The 23,218-nt window shown below is 38.0% G+C and overlaps 1 protein-coding gene across 1 annotated transcript; it reads right to left on the bottom strand.

Moving 5' to 3' along the window:
* Positions 1-17,724: 17,724 nt before the first annotated feature.
* On the bottom strand, positions 17,725-22,278 carry fam3c (FAM3 metabolism regulating signaling molecule C). The gene is made up of 10 exons (XM_044107708.1): positions 22,156-22,278; positions 21,763-21,819; positions 21,563-21,667; positions 21,370-21,396; positions 20,799-20,922; positions 20,524-20,582; positions 20,384-20,434; positions 20,225-20,309; positions 19,995-20,121; positions 17,725-18,446 (listed from the first exon to the last, which is right to left on the bottom strand). Exons 2-10 carry the CDS (start codon positions 21,776-21,778, stop codon positions 18,348-18,350), a joined length of 693 nt encoding a protein of 230 aa, XP_043963643.1. The 5' UTR covers positions 21,779-21,819; positions 22,156-22,278; the 3' UTR covers positions 17,725-18,347.
* Between the last annotated feature and the right edge of the window lie 940 nt (positions 22,279-23,218).

Here is a 23,218-nt window from a genome sequence, read left to right as displayed (position 1 = left end):
TATTTCTCTAAGTCAAAACTGCTGGAACAAAAGTTTCTTCTCTACTGTGAGACCTTCTGTAGTGATTTAGCTCTTTCTCATCTGTTAACTAAATGACCTTTGTACTGCAGCAGCTGCTCTGCAAGAACCTTTTCTGCTTGTGTTTGCTGTTCACAACCACCACTGCGTAATATGTATTTATTGCTGTTACACTAAATGAAGAACTGAAACTTTGTTTGTTTAAGCTTTCCAGTTTTTGTTAAACCTACACACAAAGAGCCCTTTCGGTTTTGTCTGTTTCCCTTTTTTTGTTTTTTTCGTCGTGATTGCTCTCTCAAACTCCCCTCTTTTTATTTGTATATGTTTTTAAACTATAGATGGGAATCTTAGAAATAAAAACCCCCAGTCTTCCCTGAAAGAGGAAGTTGCAGCACTGACACTGCCTTTTTCATTAACTTAAAACCCTCTTTCGTTCACATGATGATCACAACTAGACCAAGGTCCTACTGAAAAAGAGGGAGAGCAAAAAAAAACAAAACAAAAGTGCAAACTTCGATAAGTCAATGGGCGTCTTTTTGAACTTCAGATAGCTGTGGCTCAATAGCCTCTGAACAACAGAACCACATGGCTTCCTCCCAGTCAGTCACATGCACTGGGGTAGTCATTTGGTAAATAGGTCCTTTGTCTGTTGCACACTATCAGTCTGACCACTAATTAGACAAAGCCCAAGAGAGACGGGGTTCTAATGTACAGACTGAGGGGGCGGCAAAGGCCAAGAGGATTAGAAGGACAGAATATGAATGTATGCGACTTCAGGGAAGCCTTCTAGTAGGTTCACTGATCCTGTTTATCTCATGACCTTAAAAAAAAGAGAAATATCTACTTAATACTGATCCTTATGCTTCTCACTGAGAGGAATTACCTGGTAAGTGTTGAATTCCCCTCAAGCGTGTAGAACAGGGACTTTTCCATTTTCTGGTTGAGGCCACTGTTTTTTAACCTTTTGGACACACTCTGTTCCACAAGTTTGTACACAATACTGCTGAAGATTCTGTGTATATTTTCTAAAGAAGCATAAAAATGAAGCTCCACATTTTTATTAGTGTCACACGCAATTTGGTGATATAATCGCTTGAGGTTTGTTACATTGGCATGAAAAAGCATTTAACTTTTTCAGATATGTTTTTTTTTTTTTGTTGTTTTGCTTTCTGGCACATCACAGAACGCTTTCAAATCATCACAGAAATATGTGACAGAGATAATGTGGATAATAACAAAAGGCAGTTTTCAAATTATTATTTCATTTATTTAGGGGGAAAAAATTTATTCAAAATCAAACAAAACACAACGGGATGGTTTGGCCTAAGGCCAGATTTGTTGACGTTGTGGTACTGTAACCACAAGGTGTTTCTGCTCAAAATCATTCCGTGTAGCTGAAATAAAACAATTCTGAGAAGAAGAGGGCTTTGAAATTCCCACACAGGCAAGTAGAAGGCAATATAGTAAATTCTTGATGGCAGCCGTTTGGTTTTGCTTGAACGAGGTTTGATCACCATTTGCAATTACTCTATTAATATTTGCCTTATTTGTTTAAAATCTAAAACATTTTAATGTAAAATATCCCAGAATAATTGGAAACAATCTTTAAGGGGTCTAATACTTTTTCTCAACGAGCTACAAAGAAGAGAATACCAAAAAGGGTATGCTCCGAATAATTAGCACTAAAAAACTATTGAATTTAGCAGGTGAAATCATTTTGAAGCTTCCAAATCTCTGTTTTTATGTCACACACCCACTCTGATGTTAATAAAGATGGTTAATTAATGATACATTGTTACAGCAGATTTAATAATATTTACTTTTTTTTCTGATTAAAAACAATCAAATCACATAATGTTTTTTTTGCTATGATGATAGTAAATATTGTGAAATTATGGTATTTTAAAGGTTTTTATTCTTGGTTGTGGTTCTTCCCAAATGTTACAGAACCACTTTGACTCCATCGTTTTTGGACACCCCATCAGCTTATGCTTCCACATCCATATTATGAGAATATCTTGAGTAAATCTCTTACAGCTAACAGGCTTGACTTGGTCTACAGAATACTTTATTCTTATTCCTTTCAGAGACCCAATTAAATATAGAAAATACAGTTATAACGCACACTTTAAATACAGAGCCAATCAGCAGGCATCGCAGCATCACACATCCTTTGACACGTTTTCCATGATCTCACGAGGAAGCAGGTGTAAACAATATGGGGGACTGTTGCACAACAACTGGCTGTAATATGAGGTATGCTTGGCAGCAGGAAAAACCACAGACAGCAGGTGATGGAGTACATACAAGGACGAGTTTCGGGTGAAAGTCAAAGGTTTGTAATCTTGCTATGAAAGATCATGAATGCTTGACAAGATTAGCAGATGTGAAACTTTGGCATGATATTTGTAAATAACTTGCTTGATGAAGCAAGAGCACAAATGTTTCAGCATAAATTATGTACTGAATTTGATTTTTGAGTTTTAAAAAAAATGACATCTAACTAAAAACCATTTGGTCCACGTCCACATTTGTCTCCTCCTCTGTCTTGTCTCTTTGCGTTCATTTACTGTCGGAGGCTCCTGCAACTGCCTTCAACTCACTGCTCAAACCTAGATGCCAGAACCTGTTCCCTCTGCTACCCAGCTGCTTTCTGTTTTAATAATTTACACACCTCTCACTGGTCTGCATGGACTTTATGTCCAAATCAGAGCATCTAGGTTTGGATGCTCTTACTTGCTTTGGCAGCAAGTATAAATGATTTTCAGCTATTTGCTTTTTATATGATGACATGGCTTCAACAGACCAACTAAATGAAAGCAAGCACATTTGATTAAGCCGTGAGCTTTTGGATTCTAAACTCCTTGTATTTACAAATTCAAAGCAAAAGCTCAGACATGTCTGAGGTTGAGCCTCGTCATGAACTTTTACTCGTGATAAACAGCGTTCCTTAAGTTTTGGTTGCGAAACAAGAAGTCTGTTTTTCCTCCTCCTCTCTCTGCTCATGTTGCTGCTTCTTGACATGTATTAACAAATCTACTAACTCTGATCTGCAATGTTGCCATAAACAAGTATCTGTTTGGAAATGAGAACACTCCAAATGAGAGCCCCAGAAATGTGTTCTAATACATAATACTATTAGTTATTCACCAGATATGCATTAATAAAGCACATGGATATGAAAATGGAGGGATGAAATGATACTATGTGAGTTCAAAAGCAGCTACAGGTGGACGAAGGGGTGAACTGACCTGGAGTCAGATTTACACAGCGTAGAAAATGATGTGAACTGGACTCATTGGATTCAAAACAGCCACGTAGCCGCCTGTATGGGATGTGGACGGGTGTAAACATCAGTGTTGTGGACACAAGACGATCCCGGATGTGTGAGAAAATATTTATCCTACTTCAAAATTCATAATATCATCCATTTAATTTCCTGTTGGAGTTATTAATGTTTTTGAATTGGTGACAGAAAGGATTCCGGTACTGTTCTTTGTTATTCTGTTACATGCCAGAGTCAATATTTCTAGTTTCTATTCAAAGATGAAAACCACTGAGTCCAACTTGTACAGAACAAAATGTTGAAAACAAAAACAAAATACAAAAAAGAATTTTCATTTATTACTTATTGTTTTGTTTTTTTAAAGCTAGTGGCCAGTTTAAAAGTAATATGTTGAGTGTTTTGTTTGTAAGATGAGGTTTGTGTTATAAGAGAATTATGGGAGAAAACATAAAGCAGCAATAATTAGATTAGGAGATGTGATCATGGGAAACAAAACAAAACAAAACAAAACATGGACTCTCAGAGGAATAAGTGCAGCTACAACTGGAATGACAATGGAAATCCTACAATAAGGATTTGTGCTTTACTAGTTACTTTGGAAAATATGAATTACACTAATAACTTGTAATCCGGACATTTATTTCTGGAATCCGTGTTTAGGCTGCAGCCTGGTTGTTGTCTGTGTGTTGTGCCTTGTTATTGGAGCGTGATGCTCCTCATGTACCACTTTCAGCCTAAAGCAGTTGCTGTCTTTCTCGTTTTTGCCAAGTTTAATATCGACGCCAAACTTCATAAAAGCTGATGAAGCAACCAGAGGCCTAACAGTGCCGCCTTTCTTCATTATACTACATAATACTAATAGTTATTTAGTTTTAGTTGAGCAGCAAAAACTTGCAATAGAAGTACAATACCATCCCTTTATTTCTGTCTGTTTCAGGGGAACTTTTGATTGCTGCAGCTGTTTTACTTTGTGTTTTTTGTCTTTCATGTTATTGTGTTGGTTATATGTTTCAAGTTATGTGGTGACAAAATTATCCGCTGTGTGAGTTTTCAGTCTGTGGCAATTTTGTGAAACTAAACAAGGAGAAAAGCTAAAAAGAACCTGTGAAGATTAGATTTTGTGATGATCCCATAAAAGTGGCAGGAGGCTTAAAAAAGTATTAGCTACACTTATTTGTAAAGATGTCTTTTTATTCTGGTTGCCTAATTTTCATTTAAATTGAAAAAGCTACACTGATTCCAGCATACTGACTTAGTAGGAGAAAACTTTCTTAAGAGGAAATAATTGTTTTATCATAATAACCAATGTGACACTTACTAACATCTCTGCCAACCCTGTTTTTGCTAACAGCATGTAGTTTTCTCCTATAACATTTCACAAGATTAGAGCAAACAGAGAGAAAGAGAGAAGGAGAGAGAGAGAGAGACCTTTGACCTTTACATTTTCACATGCGCTCCAAGTCAGTGGTGTCTAAACCTTTTGCCAAGTGGGGCAAAAACTTTGAGAGCACCGGCGGGACACAAATGAGTCATTTTTAAATAAAAATGCAAAAACAAATTTCACAGCAATGTCTTTTTTTTTTCCCCCTTTTAATGTTCTCAACATCAAACTAAACATGGGATATGTAGATAAAACAGGCAAATCTACTGTAAGCACCAAGAACAGTCTTTCATAAAAACACTTGTAGCTTATCAGGAGATTTATACAGATTCATACTTATCACAGGTCAAACAAACTCTTTCTGACAGCTTATTTTCTTTAGGTGTGTTACTGAGATGAGGATGGAAGAAGATTTTGTCCTCAATGTGTTGAAAGTCCTTACAGGGATCCAGTTGTCATTGAGTAAAGCCAAATATCAGATTTTCGTTTAGAACTTTTGTGATATTTATTGGTTCTCGTTCCTGCATTTGACTTGAGTTTTTGTTGTTTTTTGTTTTTGTGATGCTTTGTTCATTTTATGAAAGTAGTAGTTTGTTTTTCAATCACTCTATCGTCATATAATAAACTTTCCTTACTTTAACTAACAGAAGGTGCTACCACAGGGTGGTGTTCAGAAAGCCAGCAGAAGAACTCATTAACATTACTCTTTATTTCCTGGACAAAACCGATGAAAACAGCCCAAGCTCCATCTCATTCCAGGATGCAAATGAACTCCGGACGAAGCAGAGGAAAACACCAATGAAAAGCTGTCATTTAAAGATGAAATCCTAAGTTGTGCGGTCAAATAAAGAGTTAACAAAGCACGTTTAAACTCGACAGCTTCAGCAAATTCTTTCTTTCACATCTATCTGTTGACTCAACGTGACAGAAAGCCATCTGGGTTTTCTTTTTTTTCTTCCGCCCCCTAATTTTACACAGAACAAACACCCACTTTCCACTTTCCACTTTCCAGTAGGTCAGCCAATTTCCCCACCTCAAGCGACTGCATACAGTGTTTGCTTTACCAACATTGTCGCAGGAAACCAGCAACACCTGCTGTAGAACATGTAACGTAGAAAGAGAGAGCAGTTCGGTAAGGACAAACTTACTAATGTAATAAAGACTTTTGGGAGGTTTAAAGCATCATGTTCTTCTTCTGGAGGTTTTTTTTTTGTTTGTTTGTTTTTCTCTGGTCAGCTGCCATGCACTTCTTCAGTGCATGGCAGACAAAATTAGAATCCAGACTCACAGCGGCTTAAAGGTAATGGCTGCTGACGTGAAAGCCACAGCTGCTCGATGGCCACAGTTTTTCCGTGTGTGTGCATCACCTGTTTGCGGAGCTTTGCTCCGTGAAGGGCCACTTTTGCTTGCGTGACTAAATGTTTTAGCATGTTCAGTGTGTCTCGATTTACTGCTGCAGCGCTTCCTTCTTTCTAGGAAAACCTCAATATGTCAGTGGATGTGTCTTTTCTTTACAGTACACAGCACACATACAGGTGCAAACATTTAGTGAAGGCACAAAGAAAACATTCAGAGAAGGATAAAGAAAACTTTCTACTGTCATGATCTCGGGTTAGTTCATGGATTTTCTGAGTTTGTTTGTGCCTCTCTTTCCAATCCATATTCATTATTTGACTTCTGAAATTTTATTTATTTATTCTGAAATTCCATCAAAGTATAAAGATCCAATCATGTTTTCCATCTCAATTTGCTATTTTGAAATTCTGTTTAATCTGCACTGGAAGTGCTTCAGTTTAATTTTTGATTATTTTGAGAAGTTCAGAATATTTTGCACCATTAAATTGTGTCCATATACTCCTTCCTCCATGGTCACAATTCAGAAATAAAAAAAGAGGGATAAACTATATTTTAGCGATTCTTTGGCACAACAAAGACCTGGTTATTTGTTACATTTTTCCAGTCACCAACCGCGCTCCTAGTTCCCATTAAGCAAACCTGTTTCCATTTACCTGATTGCTGCCAGCAGTATTTATCTGCATGTTTTTTTCGTGCTCCACTTCTTAAAAGCCTCCACCGACACCACATACCTGAAGTCCTGTCTGTCTAGTACTGTTTGTATTAATGTTTCTGTTTTGTTTTCAAGTTTTAGTTCAGCAGCACAATGCCGCTACTTGGAACCTGTAGATGAATCAATTTAGTCTTTTAGAGAGAGAGAGAGAAAACTGCAGTCCTTTTCCTCTCAATAGTTTTTCAATTGCCTTAGTGGGTTTTTTTACTGGTGAGGGAAGGTTTTTTTAAAGAAAAGAAGCAGAAAGCAAAATTTATTCAGCAAAAAGCCACTTAAATAAAACATTTTATTATTTCAGTTACACTTAAATTTCATTTTGAACCTCTTCATTACATTTGAATGAATGTAATGTAGCCTATCTCGAACAGACGCTACTCAGTTTTCAGCTTTTTAACAGGATCTCTGACTCTATTAATCACTGAGAATATGTTCCACTTTCATGGAGAAAATAAATGAATCCTTGTTTTTCCCAATCAATAATTTTCTATTTTAAGAACTTTTTTGTAGCTTTAAAAGCTTTGCAAACATGAAGACGAATATACATTATGAACATGTTGCATCCTGGCTCGCTGGTTGTGCAGCATAGCTGCAAACTAAAGGAGTGTTTGCAACAGTGGAACTCCTTTGATGTGAGCTTGAGATCACTGGATTACATTTTTTTTTTTTTTTTTTGTAGAAGCCAAAGTTTGTGGGGCTTTTTGCTCATGTAAACTTTAGTTTTATAGCATCTTACAAAGAAGTTGCCTCAAGTGCTGCACAGCAAAACAATTGATGGTTAAAAAGAAAAATCAGAGGGAAAACCCACACAGGAAATGAATTAAACAATTTGTTTAAAAAAGAGAAAGTATAATGTGAAATTGGCTCCACTTAATGCAAAGGCCAAACAAATAAAGGTGAGGATGTTGAAGTACCTTAAAAAAACAGGAGATTCAGATCAGATGCTACATGGATCAACTTATTATTTGAAAGTTTGAGGCTGCAACAGAGAAAGCACGACTGCCTCTCATTTTCTGTCAAAACTGTGAAAATGTAAAATCAGCTGGAGGTTTTTTTTTTATTGTTGTTGAGAAGTAATTTCACCCTGAAAGGTGACTAAATAAAACAATAACTGATTCTGTATGGGGTTTTTTTTTAACGCTGCTTTTTTAGATTTCTGAGTACGCACCTCCACTAATACACATCTCTACAAACATCATTTAAAAGAATAAAAATTATGGGACAAAATTACATCTTCTTCAGCCAGTAATATTAAGAAAATTGACCAGCATCTTTTAAAACGGATGAAGAATTTGGTAGATTCCCAAATTCTTTTAACAATTGAAGTAGTAACGATAGCCGTCAATGTATGTTAAAACATTAATAAATGTACCGGTAGGTGTTTTTTGGGGTTTTTTTAAGAAAAAAATAAATACCGTAAATAAAGTAAACAAAGCAATCTGAAACCAGCAGGTATTTTAAAGTTTTTGAACTGCTGTTTTGCTGAGTTGTTCCTGGAAATATCATCAGCCAGGACTGAATGCTGAGCTCCCTGGGATTTTATACGAGCTTGTTCTTTAGTTCTGGCTCACTGACGCCTGATAAACTCGACTCCTTAAGACCTGAAGGTGTTGTCTTGGTATGAAGCCGAAGCTGGTCCAGTGCCGTATTAACGTTTCTGCATACGCAGCTCTTCCAGTCCTGCTTGATTTAAGCTAAAAAACACATAATAAACACACCTCTTTAAAGGTCGAACCAAATACCTACATTTATTGGCTCGGTTTAGGCTTTTTTTTTAACGACCATATTGGAGCCCTTCCCTTCCTTATAAGGCATAAGTTAACATTTCAACATCACCGGGGGAGGGGCAGCAGTTATCTTGCAGCACAGGTCAAAGTTGGGAAAGATAGCTGTAAAAAAAACCTCACAAAAATAGGACAAGGCTAGAGATGTTCTCATTATGAACCGGAATATGGCATTAATTTTCTTCATATTGGAAAAAGGGGCAAATTTATGGATCAAAAGGAAACAATAACAATTGAATCAGTTTTTCACTGCAAATGTTTGTAAAGCAGCTGGGGATTTAGTGTCTTGTTCAATAAGATTTTGAAAACAACAACAAAAAAAGAAGTCCACCTTCTGTCTTTGGAGCACACACTGGGACACTTGCCAACATCCCTGAATCATAATCCTTCATCGTAAACCACCCAGCAGCTCCCATGTTGCAGAAGCAAACTTTAAGTCTTCCACAAATAATCAACAAATGCGCTCGTTTTCCAGGAGGAAACAAAACAAGTTATTAATAGAGATATTTAAGAATCAGTGTATACTGTGTTTCTGCTACTCACTTGCGTGTTTTGTCTGGGAAGAAATATAGAATGGAGATTAACAGAGAAATTGATAATGACAGGGGAGGAAGGCGGGGAAATACTGAGTGAATAAAGGTTGGCTGGATATTTTAAAATGCCAGGGGAGAGAAGTGTTATATGTGTGACTAAAAAAAAGCCTCCATGTAGTTTGCGAGGTGTTTCATTGTTGCTTCAGACAGTGTTACATGCCTCTATAGGCGTCCTCCTGTGCCAGAGTGTGCGTCATTCATTCGTCCCTGGTGAACTTTAAATGCCATTAAAGAATAGCAAGACCTCTGCCATTAGTGTAACAGGAGCTAATGACTGAGAGCTCTAGGAACCGAATACCCACTCGCAATCAGTTTGCATCAAGAGGGTAGACCCTCAATCTCAGGCATACCAGAAGCCATTATCACGCCTCCGTTTTTTTTCTTCTTCTTTTTTTTCATAGCACTAATGTGGATATGTGTGAGAGGGAGTAAATGAATGTGACTATCTGAGGGAGACAGAAGAATGGGGATCGAAATTATAGCGGGGGGCTTGGGGGGGGCATCAAGAGACGAGACCCTCAATGTCACCCTCACGGTCTCCCGGAGGCGCTCGGGGAAAAATGGGAAGTCGTCTTATTTTCCCCACTCCGAGAGACGTCCACATCTCTTCCAGTAAACAATAATTATCACCAAACGGATGCAGATTACAGCGGGAGGGAGCGGAGAGGATTCTGAACAATAGCTCAGAAAATGATAGGCCTGATATTGAGGTGGTATAATAATGGCAAATGGATCTTAAATGAGCTGATTCTGTGGCTCACAATGAATTTCTCATGCAAGCCGATGAAGGCCGAGTTGGGGGCGGCAGGAACGGGGTCACTGGGCACAAGATTTGTTGCTGGTAATTGTGCTCTGCTGAATCTCAGGCACTGTAGACGGAGGGGGAAAACAAATAAGCGGTCTCCTCGTTTTTTTCTTTAATGCTCTGCTAATGAAATTGCTGTAGGTCAAATTGGAATTTTGAAGTCCAATGTCATGAGCGTCTCTTTAAAGCATGGGAGTGACTGAACGGGCTGCGGGCCATATTTAGAGAACTCCAGGCCGACTGGTTTCGTGTTTCAATGCGGCTCGTGTAACATAGGCGGCCGATCGCTTTGACGGGGGGCATGGATCAGAAATGTTGTGAAAAAAGAATTCACTCAATGCTGATGTGTTTCTAAAATGAAACACACATGGCTCTGCGGTGGTGGATGTGTACACAAGCGATCATGCTGACGGTGAAACTCACAGGCAGATCTAAAGATGCAATTCGGAGACATAAACATTCGCATTTATGGCTTGTGCAAATCTTCGAAACATTTGGAAACGGTTTGTCGCACCGACGCCCCCGCCATCCAACCAATCCCCTTTACAGTGTGTTTTCTCAGTCATCTTATCAGTCCTGTTTTAACTTCACCACCTTTTTTCTCTTCCACACATACAGAGTAAACATCACAGCCACTCCCCTCGTCTCCTATCACCAGGTATTTCTGGATCCTCATTGGCTACCTGCAGGCCCAGTTTGCTACACCTCCCAAGGGTTCATTGACCTCCACTCCCTCCGTCTCCGTGAAACAACAACGTCGACTTAAAAGAATCTGAATAAAGTCAGCTGCAGTGACTAATCTATGTGGATAAACACCCACCTGCTTTCTGAGGTAATGCTTTGCACAGCTTGTCCTGGCTTCATGAAGTCTGCACATTCAGCACTTGCTGCTCCTCTTTCCGTTCTGTCCACCCCTCCCCCCCCAAAAAAAGTGAACGGACTTCTGCTCGAGTGTTTTAGCACATTTATGGAAACTTGGAGGCTGGTGTTTGTTATGCAAACAACAAGGTGAAGCTGTGAGGTGTGATGTACAGTTCACACTTCAGGCTCCTCACGGTTCAGCCAGAAGTTATTTTGTACCAGCAGCATTCGCATAGAAATGTGAAACTGGGCCGTTCCCATAAGGTCTGCGTATTTACGTGAGTCGAGGAGCGCCATGAGGCGGAGGTGGAGGTTAAACCTACACACCTGCAGCCTTTTTATGGAAGCGAAAACAGCCTGCAGGCAGTGCTAAGTTCATACAGGATGGGGAATTCTGAATTGCGGTAATGTTTACTGTTAGCTTGGCAAGTTTTCAAAGCATACATGCATAACCAGTAAAGCAACATTGCAGCTACAGCCGAATTGTAGCAACTCGGCTTGCTCGCCATTCTGAGATGTTTCAGCAGCTACAGGTTTTAATACAGCCCCATACTTCATGGATTCCTTTAAATGTATTTAGTTTTGAAGCCATTTCACTGTAAACTGCTTTCATTGACCCATTTAAGAATAATGCTGTAATAATAAACTTGCCTCTACTTGCCAGGCCTACAGATGGTGTTTTAGTTTATGCTATTTACTGCTGTAAGCATGCTTTCTACAGTGTTAAGCCATCATGAAAACAGTCACACACAGATTTGCTCACATTAACTGGGCGGAGCACAGAACTACAACGTCCAGATCGAGCTTTCCATCTGAGTGATGTTATCAGGAAGGAGGTGCCAACATCAACTGCTCCAACAAGAATGAAAAACAAACTGCAGTCATATGATTTTAGCTCCAGCTAAATATTTCTCTGATTGACGACTGCTATCTTTGCATCCACCATGACCTGCATGAAACTGTCAGGGTTCTTCTAAGAAAAGAAAAAATAACGTTACAATTTTGTTCAGAGGTATCGTAGCTCGATCTGGAGAAATTTGAATGCAAATGCTTGTCATACATTTGAAACTTTTCTCAGAAATGATTCGTTGTCTTCAAATTTAGGAGGAAGATGTTTCTTTCAAACTATGCTCCACTTTGTTTGGGTCTACCACATTAAAGAGGGTGTGTACTGTACAGTTACTGCTATTCATGACTTGGTAAAACCACAATCCAGGGTCAGTCCCTAACAAAGAAGCCCACCCATGTCTGGAACCTCCTTTTTTTAAAACATTTTCTTCATTGCTGCAGCACACCACGATTATGACTGAGACTGCATGAAGACTGCTGATGTTGAAACTATGGCGTAGCTAAACACTGCTCATCCCTGCTGCAGGTTTTGACTCAGACTGGCGCTGGAGAGGCTTTTGTTTCTGGTTATTTTAAAAGCTGAGAACAGCAGAAATCATGTACACATACCGTATTATTATCTGGGTTACTCTGGTTGTTCTTCAAAATACTCATTGTCGAGCTTAGAATATAAAATGTTCCGGAAGATGTCATTTTGATTTAACAATTGCGTATGATTGTGTATGATAATTGTAAATAAGTTTTCTTTCTTTTATTTTGTATTTTTTGGAAACTTTCCTACACCTGGTCTCTTTATGCTTTCACAGCTTCTTATGAGGGGTGCAGTAAACTGATATTAGTGACGCAAACGCAGCACAAAAAGAAGAGTACAAGCTGCTGTTATACTATCCGTTTCTTTGGAATGAAATCACTGTTTAAGGACGGAGCAGCGCGATCAGGAAAAGTTAAGAGGACTCTCGTCTAGACTGTTGCATAATGGATGAGGCAGATTTTGCGGTCAGGAGTCCATAAGCCACGTAAACAATATTCTTCCAGAGAGTCTGCATGAAATGCAAGAAAACAACCATGAAGTCCAACGCTTTATCTTTTTATTGGACGCAACAAAATCGTTCTAGACGGCTGTAAAAGATAAAGCAAACTAGTTCCCTGCGCTAAAAATATCTATCTATATTTCATCTATATTTTCTTATAAAATTCTGATGTAGGAGAATGTTTTGGTGCAGGTACGCTAATTGATACTCAACACCACGAATGAACATATGAACACTAGTAAACGTTTTTTTTGTTTTTTCTTTTAATTTTGCGAATACTTTACTTATTACAAAATACCAGTGATTAAAATCCTCAGCCTAGAATGAATCACGGACTCAGCTTTCTAATTATGTGACTTTTGAATGCGGCATTTGGCACTTGATTTTATTCAGGGGCATCAGAGTAAAGGGGTGAATGCATTTCCACAACATATTTCCTCTGTAATTTCTGAGGGGAAATTACAGAGGGGAATCTCAAACAGCTGACACAGCGCAACCCGAAGTTCCATTGGAGATGATATGTGGAAACAACATTAATGTTTATAAAACATTTTGTGCAAAGAATATAGACCTGACAAGGGGAGGAGTTGGAGCCAAATTGCTACGCAGTTGATGATACGTTGAGTTTTTTGGCTGCAGCATGAGAGAATTGGGGAAAAAAAATGAAAGAGATTTGAATATTTCTGCAAGGCACCCAGTAATATTAAATAGTTGCACGTTTGCACTGCTCCTCCTAAAAGCAAGAGGAGGAGCAGCGGCTAGAGGTCAACTCCCAGCTGGGGCCTCCCTGGGTTGCGTTTGTGTGCGTGGGGGTTTTCTCTTGGCGTTCTGGTTTTCTCCCACAGTCCCAAACAAGCAACTTCGCTTAATTGGCAACTCTATTTTCAGTTTCCATGTGTGTATATTTGCCTTTATGTTCCTTTGCGAATATGCCATCCCTCTCGCTGAAAAAGGCAAAATTGAAAAAGGATCCCTTCATTTTTAAACTCAAGTACAAATGCTAAATGTTACATTTTTATGAATTTCTTTTTCTGTGCATCCTATGGCATGCCCAAACTGATCAATGTCTTTCAAACCTTCCATAAACCTTTCACCAGCTTCCATAGGCAAGGTTACTGCTGTTACACAACAACAGCAGCATAGTAAACTCAGACTGGTTTGTGGTTTCTAAAGGTCACGCTTACACTGGTCTGAAGTTCTTCACCAGCAGTGATCCGATCCGCCTCTGCTTCCTGACCCAGAGTTGCAGCTGTGCTGCAGAAAATCAAGATGATGGCAATGAATGAAACCTTTGTTTTCCACCCAAGACCAAAGAGAGCATGCATGTACACGAGTGAGGGACCAAGTTAGACGTTACCAACGGCGAAAAACTTTAAGATGTTTTCATTCTGAGCACATTACTCCTTTGTAAACTTTGGTTTACAGAAAAGCAGAAGTTAAAAACAAACAAACAACAACAAAAAAAGACGCAGCACATCAGCCTTCTCATTGACAACAAAGAAGTTCAGTCCCACTATATGTAGAGTAGTTTTCAAGGATCCATATAATCGGTTATCGATCCATGTGAGCATCCCTGGCCTCCGTGGTGTCTGTGCTGAGGTCAGCAGGAAGTTCCCACAGACCCGCAGAGTGTAAACACAGCTGCCTGGATCAGTGTGTGCATTCATGTATGTTGGGAGGGCAGTCATAGGACTGGAGGCGGGGTAGAAAACCGGGGTGGTGAGGCTGTTGGAGAGGGGAGGGTCGAAGATCTTGAAAGAAACAGTTGTGGATGACACTGAGGGGGCCTTGGGGGTAGGCGGGGGTTAATGCATAGAGCTGAAAGTAAACAAGAAGCCCGGGCTTTGTTTGGACTTCAGTATCAGAAAGCAGGAAAGCTGACAGAGTGCATATGATGTAAGCATTTGGATAATGATCTGAGTTTGTTCAGTTGCTTGTTATAGTCCGCTAAACATCAAGAGGAGCCCAAAATGTGTGCTAATCTTTGTGAACAAAAAAAGTTTTGAAATATTTACACTGAAGAAGTTACAGCCATATATTTGTTTATACATACCAAACCTAGAAAAATGCTTTCAGGCAAAAAAAGTAACAAAAAACATAAATAAAATCAGTATCATACAACAGCTGCAGAGAGCTAAAGATTCAGATGACATAAACAACAGAAAACAAAAACATTTGGCACATAAAGAAATAACAGCAGAGCATCTGGAGTTGTAGCATTAGGTTCCTGAGTTATTACAAAAAGTTTAAAAATAGTTTTTAAAAAATACTGGCTGCAAATTTACCCTGAGACAAGCACTGTATGAAGATTAAAAACTTTATTATTCAATATCTTGCATCTGAAATGTTTTGAGCAACTAATACTTCTGCAATGCTAAATATTTTTAAATGTATATGATATATTGTGTTTCTGAACTCGTTTCACTTGTCTAAACCAATCTGGAAATAGCAAACTATATAGTCTGCAGTATAATTTCTGTCAGAATAATCCTAATTCTGACTGAAAACATATTCTGCTTTTGAATCTGCAGGCCGTACGTTAAACAGTTATAAAATAGCCTGCCTAGTGTTTTGGTTATCTCTGCCGTTTAGAATATTGGTCTGCCGGAGCATTTTTATCAAAGGTTTTATAGGCATAGCAAAAGAACTCCTCAAAAGTTTTCTGTCCAACAAACAGGAGCCGGAGTGTTTTTCGTCAGGCGGTCAAAGGGCAACAGTCAAGGGGTCACAGAGAACTTTGAGCTCTAAAGAGGCGGCCAACTTTTGTTCACTGGGAAGATTTATACTGAGAGCATGAAGACAAAAGTAGTAAAGAAACAGATTCTATAGGCCACCTGTATTTATAATTCTGTGCTTAGATGGAGATGGGCCGGATTCACACATCATGCACCAGTTAGCTTGTTTTACATAAGACAGATTCACTCCTACACTTTGTTTTCAGGAGCGCTGAAGGCATTCTGCCCACATGAGAGGAAACAATGAGGACACGCACGTCCTGCACACCAGCACATATATTTCTTTACAATGGAAATAAGTGTGTTGTGTCCACATTCCCAGTAACGAGGGGAACCGCTAACAACATAGCTGCTGCCTTCCTTTACAGGCCTGTAAAAACACAGAGGGTAAATGGAAAATGGTAGGGAATGGCGTGTGGAGTTTGGGTGACATCAGAGGAAGCGCAGCAGAGTGTTTCCCTCTGTGGCTGAACAAGACGCAGCTTCTGCTGCACTGTTAGGACAGGTGAATGCTGTTCAGATGACAGGGAGGACGGAAATGTGAGGATGGAGTGAGATGCTGCAGATCAAATCCTTTCTTACATACCAGCATGTAGAGTGGTAAGAACAATTTAACATATTAATGGGATTTCTCCACAAATTCTTGACATTTGTATGTATTTTATGCTTTTCATAAAGCTTCTGCTCTTGTCTGATGCTATAATTAAACCAAAATCACCGGTTTTTACACTTTATCAGAAAACATAACCAGTTTAAAAACTGATCATGTTTTGACATAAGGGACAGCTCTGTGCATCATCGATAAAATCTCCCACGGAGATATTTGTCAGATTTGATATTTACTTATTTAACTAGACAAAGGAAAACACACACTCTTCCCTGCTGTTTACATGTAGCTCTACTAAACAGTGACGACGTAACAAAACAGATGAGATAGGGTTTGATTGAAATATAGAGCAATAGCGCCTCCTGTCGGTCATTTTTGTGGAGGAAATGATAAGAAACTGGAAGAAAAATATACTAATAAAAACATTAATATGATGTAACAAAATAAGAGCTATGTGACCTGTTTTACAGATAAGATTAGTATGTATAATGATGTGAATTTCACACATCATTAAGCTTTTTCTGAAGTAACAGTTGATTGTAGAATGCTGAGTCTTTAGGTAACAACAAGTCTTGGGCTTCAGTCTATTCCTTTTTTCAAATAACTGTAAAATAATTTCAATTTGTTTCTTTTTTATTTTTACCAAAATAAAGATAATTTGAATCTGAGTTTAAAATTTTTAAAAACAGGAGAGGCCATCTGGTGGCCAGATAGAGCCACAAATACAAACCAAAAGCTGCAGCAGAAGTTTATAAGGCATTTTGCTATGTTTGATTTACTGAGGTTTATGTTTTTAAGTATAAATATATGTACCAAGTATATACCACTAATAAGTTGGCAAAAGGATATGAAAACATATGTGGCAGGAAGTTATAACTTATCTTTTCCACTATTCATCTTCAGAAAACTATCATACATATTTAGATAAATTATATTGACATCTTCCACACAACTTTTGGTGGCACCACTGCTAACGATACTTTTTTGAAAGGGATTTTATTTCGTTCTAAAATTTTTGGAATTCTTTTATCTGGCAGAAACCTGGGTGCCGTGAAAAAAGACGTACCAATGTGGAATAAATATGTTAGCATCTTCTTAAGCTCAGAAAAACAAACAAAACTGAACTTTTAGGTTAGATGAAGTTGTTTGGCTTGTCGGTTCTCTTTCAAATACATTTCTAAACAAAATCTTAACATTCTCTGTTTACACTGCTGCCTTCAGGCAGACGATACAGAGCAATCAGAACAAGAACCAACCGTCTCAACTGTCTTTTACCCTACAGCAATAACAAAACTAAATGCAATCCAAAACAACCATTAATCATCATGAATTATGTGTGTGAGAATGTGGCTATTCTTATGTATTAGTTTTTTATGTTATTTGTTATGTATTTCTTACATTGTGATGAGCTTTGACGTTCTTGTGCAACCTGAAGCTCCATTGTTCAAATGAAAGAAAAAGTTCCCTCATCATCACGGAGGTTCCCCCACTGTGCCAGTCAACATGAATAAAGCTTTGAGTCTTGTTTGTAGCATTTCATCTTTTGGAGCTACAGCTTATCTGTAGACTTGTAATCGAAACAAGTTCTTGATTATTGCGCAGCAGTCATATTTTCCACTTGAGTTTTCATTAGTAGTTGCCTTAATTAACCTGAGTGGGACTTAGCCTTTCCGTACAAGCAATTCACCAAAGAAGAAACTCAGACAAAGAACAGTCTCATTCTCATTTATTTGTTCTAAGAACTTATATTACTGTTGTAATATTCTTTAAATTAAATCTTCTGAATCCAAAAGATTGGTCTATAGAAATATTTACACATTGCACAGTGAATTTGGTATGTTTGATTACAATCAAAATTATAATTTTCTAAAAAATAAACAACTCCAGAAAAAAAGAAGAAAAAGAAAGTTGAATCACACTTGTTGGCTACAAAATGTATGAAATAGATTAAGGCAGAGTGTAGGCAGATAGAAAGTTTAGTCCTTTCTACAAAATCTACAAAAAGCAGGGACTGACACTAATTGATAAACAGTGCAAAAACCTCAACAGTGTAGCAACCTCAGGTCTTTGGGCTCTAGATATAAAAAGTGTGATGACAATAACAGACCTACTTTTTCTCAATTCACTGCACTTTTATTTTCTGTCCCATCTAAAACATCCATTTATAACAAACAAGCAAGACGGTGTCGGCTTTTATTCTCCTACTCTGTAGCTTATTGCTCTTTTTCAAACTGGAAAGCGGTGTCCAAATCGTTTTTAGGCTCAAATGGAAAGACATTGACCAATCTGAGCTGAGACGGCAGGAAAGACCGGTTGAGCAGTGGAGACTCCATCAACGGGCCGAGTCTTGCCTCCGTGGTATGCAGCCTTCCATCTCCAAGACTTCGGGCCAGCCCTCATATTTGTTAGTGTCAGCACTGTTCTTTATGTGCTGAAGAGAAAAGGAGAGACAAAAAAATTCATAGGTATGTAGCTACGCTAGACAGATCTCATTTTTTCTTAAGTAAGCAACACTAAGCCAGAAACAAGACTTAATAGTAGGCCTGTCACGGTAGCTAATTTTGCTGAATGATTAATTGTCTCAAAAACCATTGTGATAGGCAATAGTAGTTTGAAGACATTTTTACACTGATTTAATGGAAATGATGTAATAATGCGTGCGATTTCCTGCCAAAGATAGATCAATTTATTTAAAAAAGAACACTTAACACTGGAAGTGATTGACAAAATAAACAAAATAACCAAAAACAAAAATAAAATGGATTCTCAGTCTCCATTTACAAAAAATGTACTTGAAAAAAAAAAAACAACATAAAATCAAAGTGTAAATAAATACTGCATTCAACCAAAAAAGTGCAGATTATGAAGTCTGTGTAATCATTAGATTTAAATAGAGAAGATGTTGACTACCTGATGCAGTAGTTCACACTACACGTTAGTTCACACCTACATTTTCCTCTTAAGACAATCTTAGAACTTTGATCGTTCTAAGATTGTCGCTTGTTATCATCCTGTAGTGTGTAGTGTGTTACTGTAGATCGTTGTGGACCCTCCAAATCTAAATCAGGGGTTTTCCCCCACTGGGATCTTAACGCAGCCTGTTGAATGTGACAGGTAGCCAATCAGAAAGCACGGATTCTCCTTGCTTTCTGAGGGGAAATTACAGAGGGGAATCCCAAACAGCTGACACTGCGAAATCCGAAGTTCGTTGGAGATGATATGTGGAAACAACATTAATGTTTATAAAACATTTTGTGCAAAGAATACAGAACTGACAAGGGGAGGAGTTGGAGCCAAATTGCTACACAGTTGATGAACCCGGTAACTTTTCAGCTGTTCTTCGTTAACGTGACATAAATCGGTTCTAATGATTTTCATTCAGTCAGGACGTTACGCTGACACTAGAGCCACATGCACTGCAGGTAGATTGTAGTAAAGCATTGATTAATGCCTGGTTATAAAATGAGTTAATTGGACTTGTAGCCATTACTTTGTGCACATTGTTGGACTCCACACGGCAGATCAAACCCGATTGAACAGTTATACCTAGGATTTCTGTCAGCTAATGTGTGATCTCTCAGGTTTTGAAAATGGGCCGACAGCTCTAAGATGGTGTAGTGTGAACTGGGCATTACACTAAGGAAATGAGGAAGGGAGGGTCAGTGGAGAGCAGCGGAGTTGAGCCTTTTTTCATTTAGCGTCATCAACAGAAAGAGAAAAAGGCTGGAAGAGACGATAACGCCGATAATTAAAATGACGTAGATAGTTTTAATTTATTGTACGATTAATTGATTTATCGTTTATTGCAACAGGCCTACTTCATAGTGGGCAAATATGGATTCTGAAGAGGCAAAAACGTGGGCATCTTAAGGAACCAACTGGACTGGAACCAACCCAAATGAAACTCTTGACTGTTGGCATTTGGAAATGAAAACAATGAGAGGAGACGATGCATGAAGGTTGTGGGAGGTGACGTTACCTGTTCAAATGGGGTTTTGGTCTTGATGCCTTTCCCTCCTACGAAGATCCAGTTGTCCCGGAAGCCCAGGTTTCCCACAGCCGAGCTGCCCAGATCTGCAATCAGCTTCCTGGCTTCATCATTGAGTCTATAGAACCAAAGAAATAACATGAACAAAACAAAAACAACTCCAACACATCTAAATCAAATCAGTTGAATCTGAAGAATCCATAAGTAGAAAACGTCCTTACTTTGATGCTGGGTCGTCAAATGAAGCCATCATTACGATGGTCCCATCTTCAATTTCTTTGAGAAATTTAATAAATGGATCCACGTCTATAAAGGGTTTACAGACACAGTTAGCACAGTGCAAATATCTTTATATGCCTAAAATGGAAATACATACTGACCTCCTGCCCACATGTCATAATAAGCTGTCTTTATTAGTTCTCCTGTTTTTCCTGGTGAGGAAAAAAAAAAGAAATTTAGAAATAAAATTAGAAATTTACATGTGAAATTACAAATTTTAGTTTGGAAAGCTGCACCGTACCATTGAGCAAGGCGATATTGATCCCTCTCCCGACATTGTTCTTTACACTGCTCATTAATCTGTAACACAAAGTCAGAGGATCGCGGGATTAAAGTTCACTGTTTGTTTTCCCCTGACGTTGCCTGTTGTTGTCAACACCAACATACATGACTCAATATTCAAGTTACAAAAGGTTTAAAAAAAAAAGAAGAAAAAAGCATGTTGATACTACAAACTGTGTGTGTGTGTGTGTAATACTTCCTGCAGTATTATTTTATCAACTGAATTCCACTTACAGATTGTCCTCCAGGCACATTCTGGGGCCGACCACGCTGGCAGCGCCGCTGGTCAGCTTGAAGGCCATGTGTCCCGGTGGACACACCTTGGAAAGTCCACATTTATGCCCAGTTGGCTTTGTGTCTGTGAGCACAGGCAGCAAATACCACATGAATCTATAATTACAGACACCAGCAGCTATGGCAACAATGTGCAATGAGGCTTGAACTGTTTTATCTTTTTTTATTGAATCATAAATGCAAAAAGAAGAATAAAATCCGACCTTTAGTAAAGTATGTTAAGTAATAAATCATAAAGTAAAGCAGGCATCATAAACTCTCAGGAAATTGTTCTGTGTATGCTGCAACCTCATAAAAATGTAAAGTGTTTTTTACACAGAATTGTTTTTATTGCAAGCACACTAGTAATTGTCATGCTGAATTACTAAAGTTAAAGGATTGATTTTTTTCAAGACTTTCAGTATACAATAATACAAAAAGCTATATTATCTTAAGGCTTTTAAACGTCTGACTCTGCATCATTTCACAGCAGTGATTATGTGAAAACAAAATGAAAGATGGGAATACGTACGAACTTCATTTTCTGGCAAAGATCTGGCTAAAAAGCAGAAAAACAGAAAAATGAAAAAAATTAGTAAGAAAAATGTCAGTCATCACAAGCCATCCCTTAGTTCTTAAAGAACGATTTCCACATCTATTTTACGGTCAGTGATGCTTAACATCCAGCAGAAAAACACATAAAAAGGACAAAAGCGGTCACTCACACATCATGCTGCCTAGTTTGAATTCCACATTAATCTCCAGCAGCTCAAAAGCCAGAAAGACAGCAAGGAGGAACACTAAGATGAGCACCACTGACTTCAAAATGCCTGCAGGATAAACACATACAGAGGGTTAAAACCTTTATTTAAAAAAAGGGGGGGGGGGGAAATCATTAATGTAAATGTATTTATTTAGTACATACCGCTAGCCCTGAACATCTTAGCGAGCCTCCTGCCACGTTTTCTTCACAACCAACAACCTTAAAATTGTAAAACAATTTTTATCAGCTTTTGTGTTATTTTACGTCTGCGCAACAAAGACGGAAGCTGATTCTAAGACGTTAGCTGTGGCTCTCAAGTTCTGGCCTGTTAATAACCAATAATAACCACCTTCAGCCTGCGTTATTATCCAAATGAGGGCAACTAAAACACAATTCATTGGATATGACACTGACTATAAGCAGCAAGCTGCTTGTAAACGCTAACTAGTATACAATGCAGCTTTAATCGCTGAACTGGCTCGGTGTCTCTGACTCTATCTGCAAAAAATATTGCAGTTCAGATTACTAAATGCTTTAACAACTTTTCGTACTTACCGACTCCAGAACAGCGGGATTTAAACTTCTTTAAGAGACTAGTTAATCGACAGACTGATAGTGCCGAAGCTTCCTGTTACCCAAGCCGAAGAAAACAGGTGAAGATGCGTCACTCTCTCCAGAAAAACATGGATACATAAAGACGGATCTTTAAACGTTTCTATTACAGAAATTTATTGAATGGGTCTGGATATGGACAAGAAAGGACACTTTAAAAGTGTTTAAAACTATTTTATTATTATTATTGGCTGGTCTTGTACATTAGGATATTTTCAGTCAGTTCCAAAAACAGGATCTTTGCTTTTTGTTCCTATTTCCTCCCTCTTTTTTCATGCGTGACGCTGGTCCAAAAACATCCATCAAAGAAGAAATTCTAGCTGTAGAAAATTCCCAATCGAACAGAAAAAAACACTTATTTTCCACAATATTTAACATATTCAATAAAGACATAAAATATGATAAAAATGTATGAAGAATAAATAATAGGTTCAATTAGTCCATTTAGCAGCAGCTTCACACGTATGAGCCTTTTTACTCTATTTATATAATTTTCTGAAAACATTGACTTAAAAATATTCACAAAAAGAAAGTTGATGCTTTGTGTCAAAAATTGACAAACTATATATATATATATATATATATATATATATATATATATATATATATATATATATATATATATATATATATGTGTGTGTGTGTGTGTGTGTGTGTGTTCTCAGCAAGTTATCAAAATGAATAACCCGGTTTTTTTTAAAGACACGAGTTTAAATAATTTGCTTAGTATATTATTTAAAAATGTTTTATTTGTTGACCCTAAATCTAAATCCTTGAGAAAAAAAATTACATCCAAATAAACATCTTTATGGGAGTGATACATCTGTCAAACAAAATCTTTGTTTTAACCAACTTCCTGTATTTTCCCTCGCTTGTTTACGGAACATGTCGCAACGCCCCCTGCCGACTTGGCACATTCGACACATGTCTTATTGCTTGGAATGTTTTCTTTCTGTGAAGGAGGGTATCCAATGCGAGCAACAATATTTCAAAGCATTAAACATAG

Source organism: Gambusia affinis, linkage group LG23, assembly GCF_019740435.1.
Source record: "Gambusia affinis linkage group LG23, SWU_Gaff_1.0, whole genome shotgun sequence".
Classification (NCBI taxonomy): domain Eukaryota; kingdom Metazoa; phylum Chordata; class Actinopteri; order Cyprinodontiformes; family Poeciliidae; genus Gambusia; species Gambusia affinis.
Note: the sequence above shows the minus strand (reverse complement) of the source record. Positions and strands in the feature narration are given on the sequence as shown.

What these genes read in the sequence shown, in the direction of transcription:
- fam3c (XM_044107708.1), bottom strand. An exon ending in CAAACTAGGCAGCATGATGT is followed by an intron (nt 21,397 to 21,562) that starts GTGAGTGACCGC and finishes TCTGCTTTTTAG; the next exon opens with CCAGATCTTTGCCAGAAAAT. An exon ending in TTATGACATGTGGGCAGGAG is followed by an intron (nt 20,310 to 20,383) that starts GTCAGTATGTAT and finishes AACCCTTTATAG; the next exon opens with ACGTGGATCCATTTATTAAA.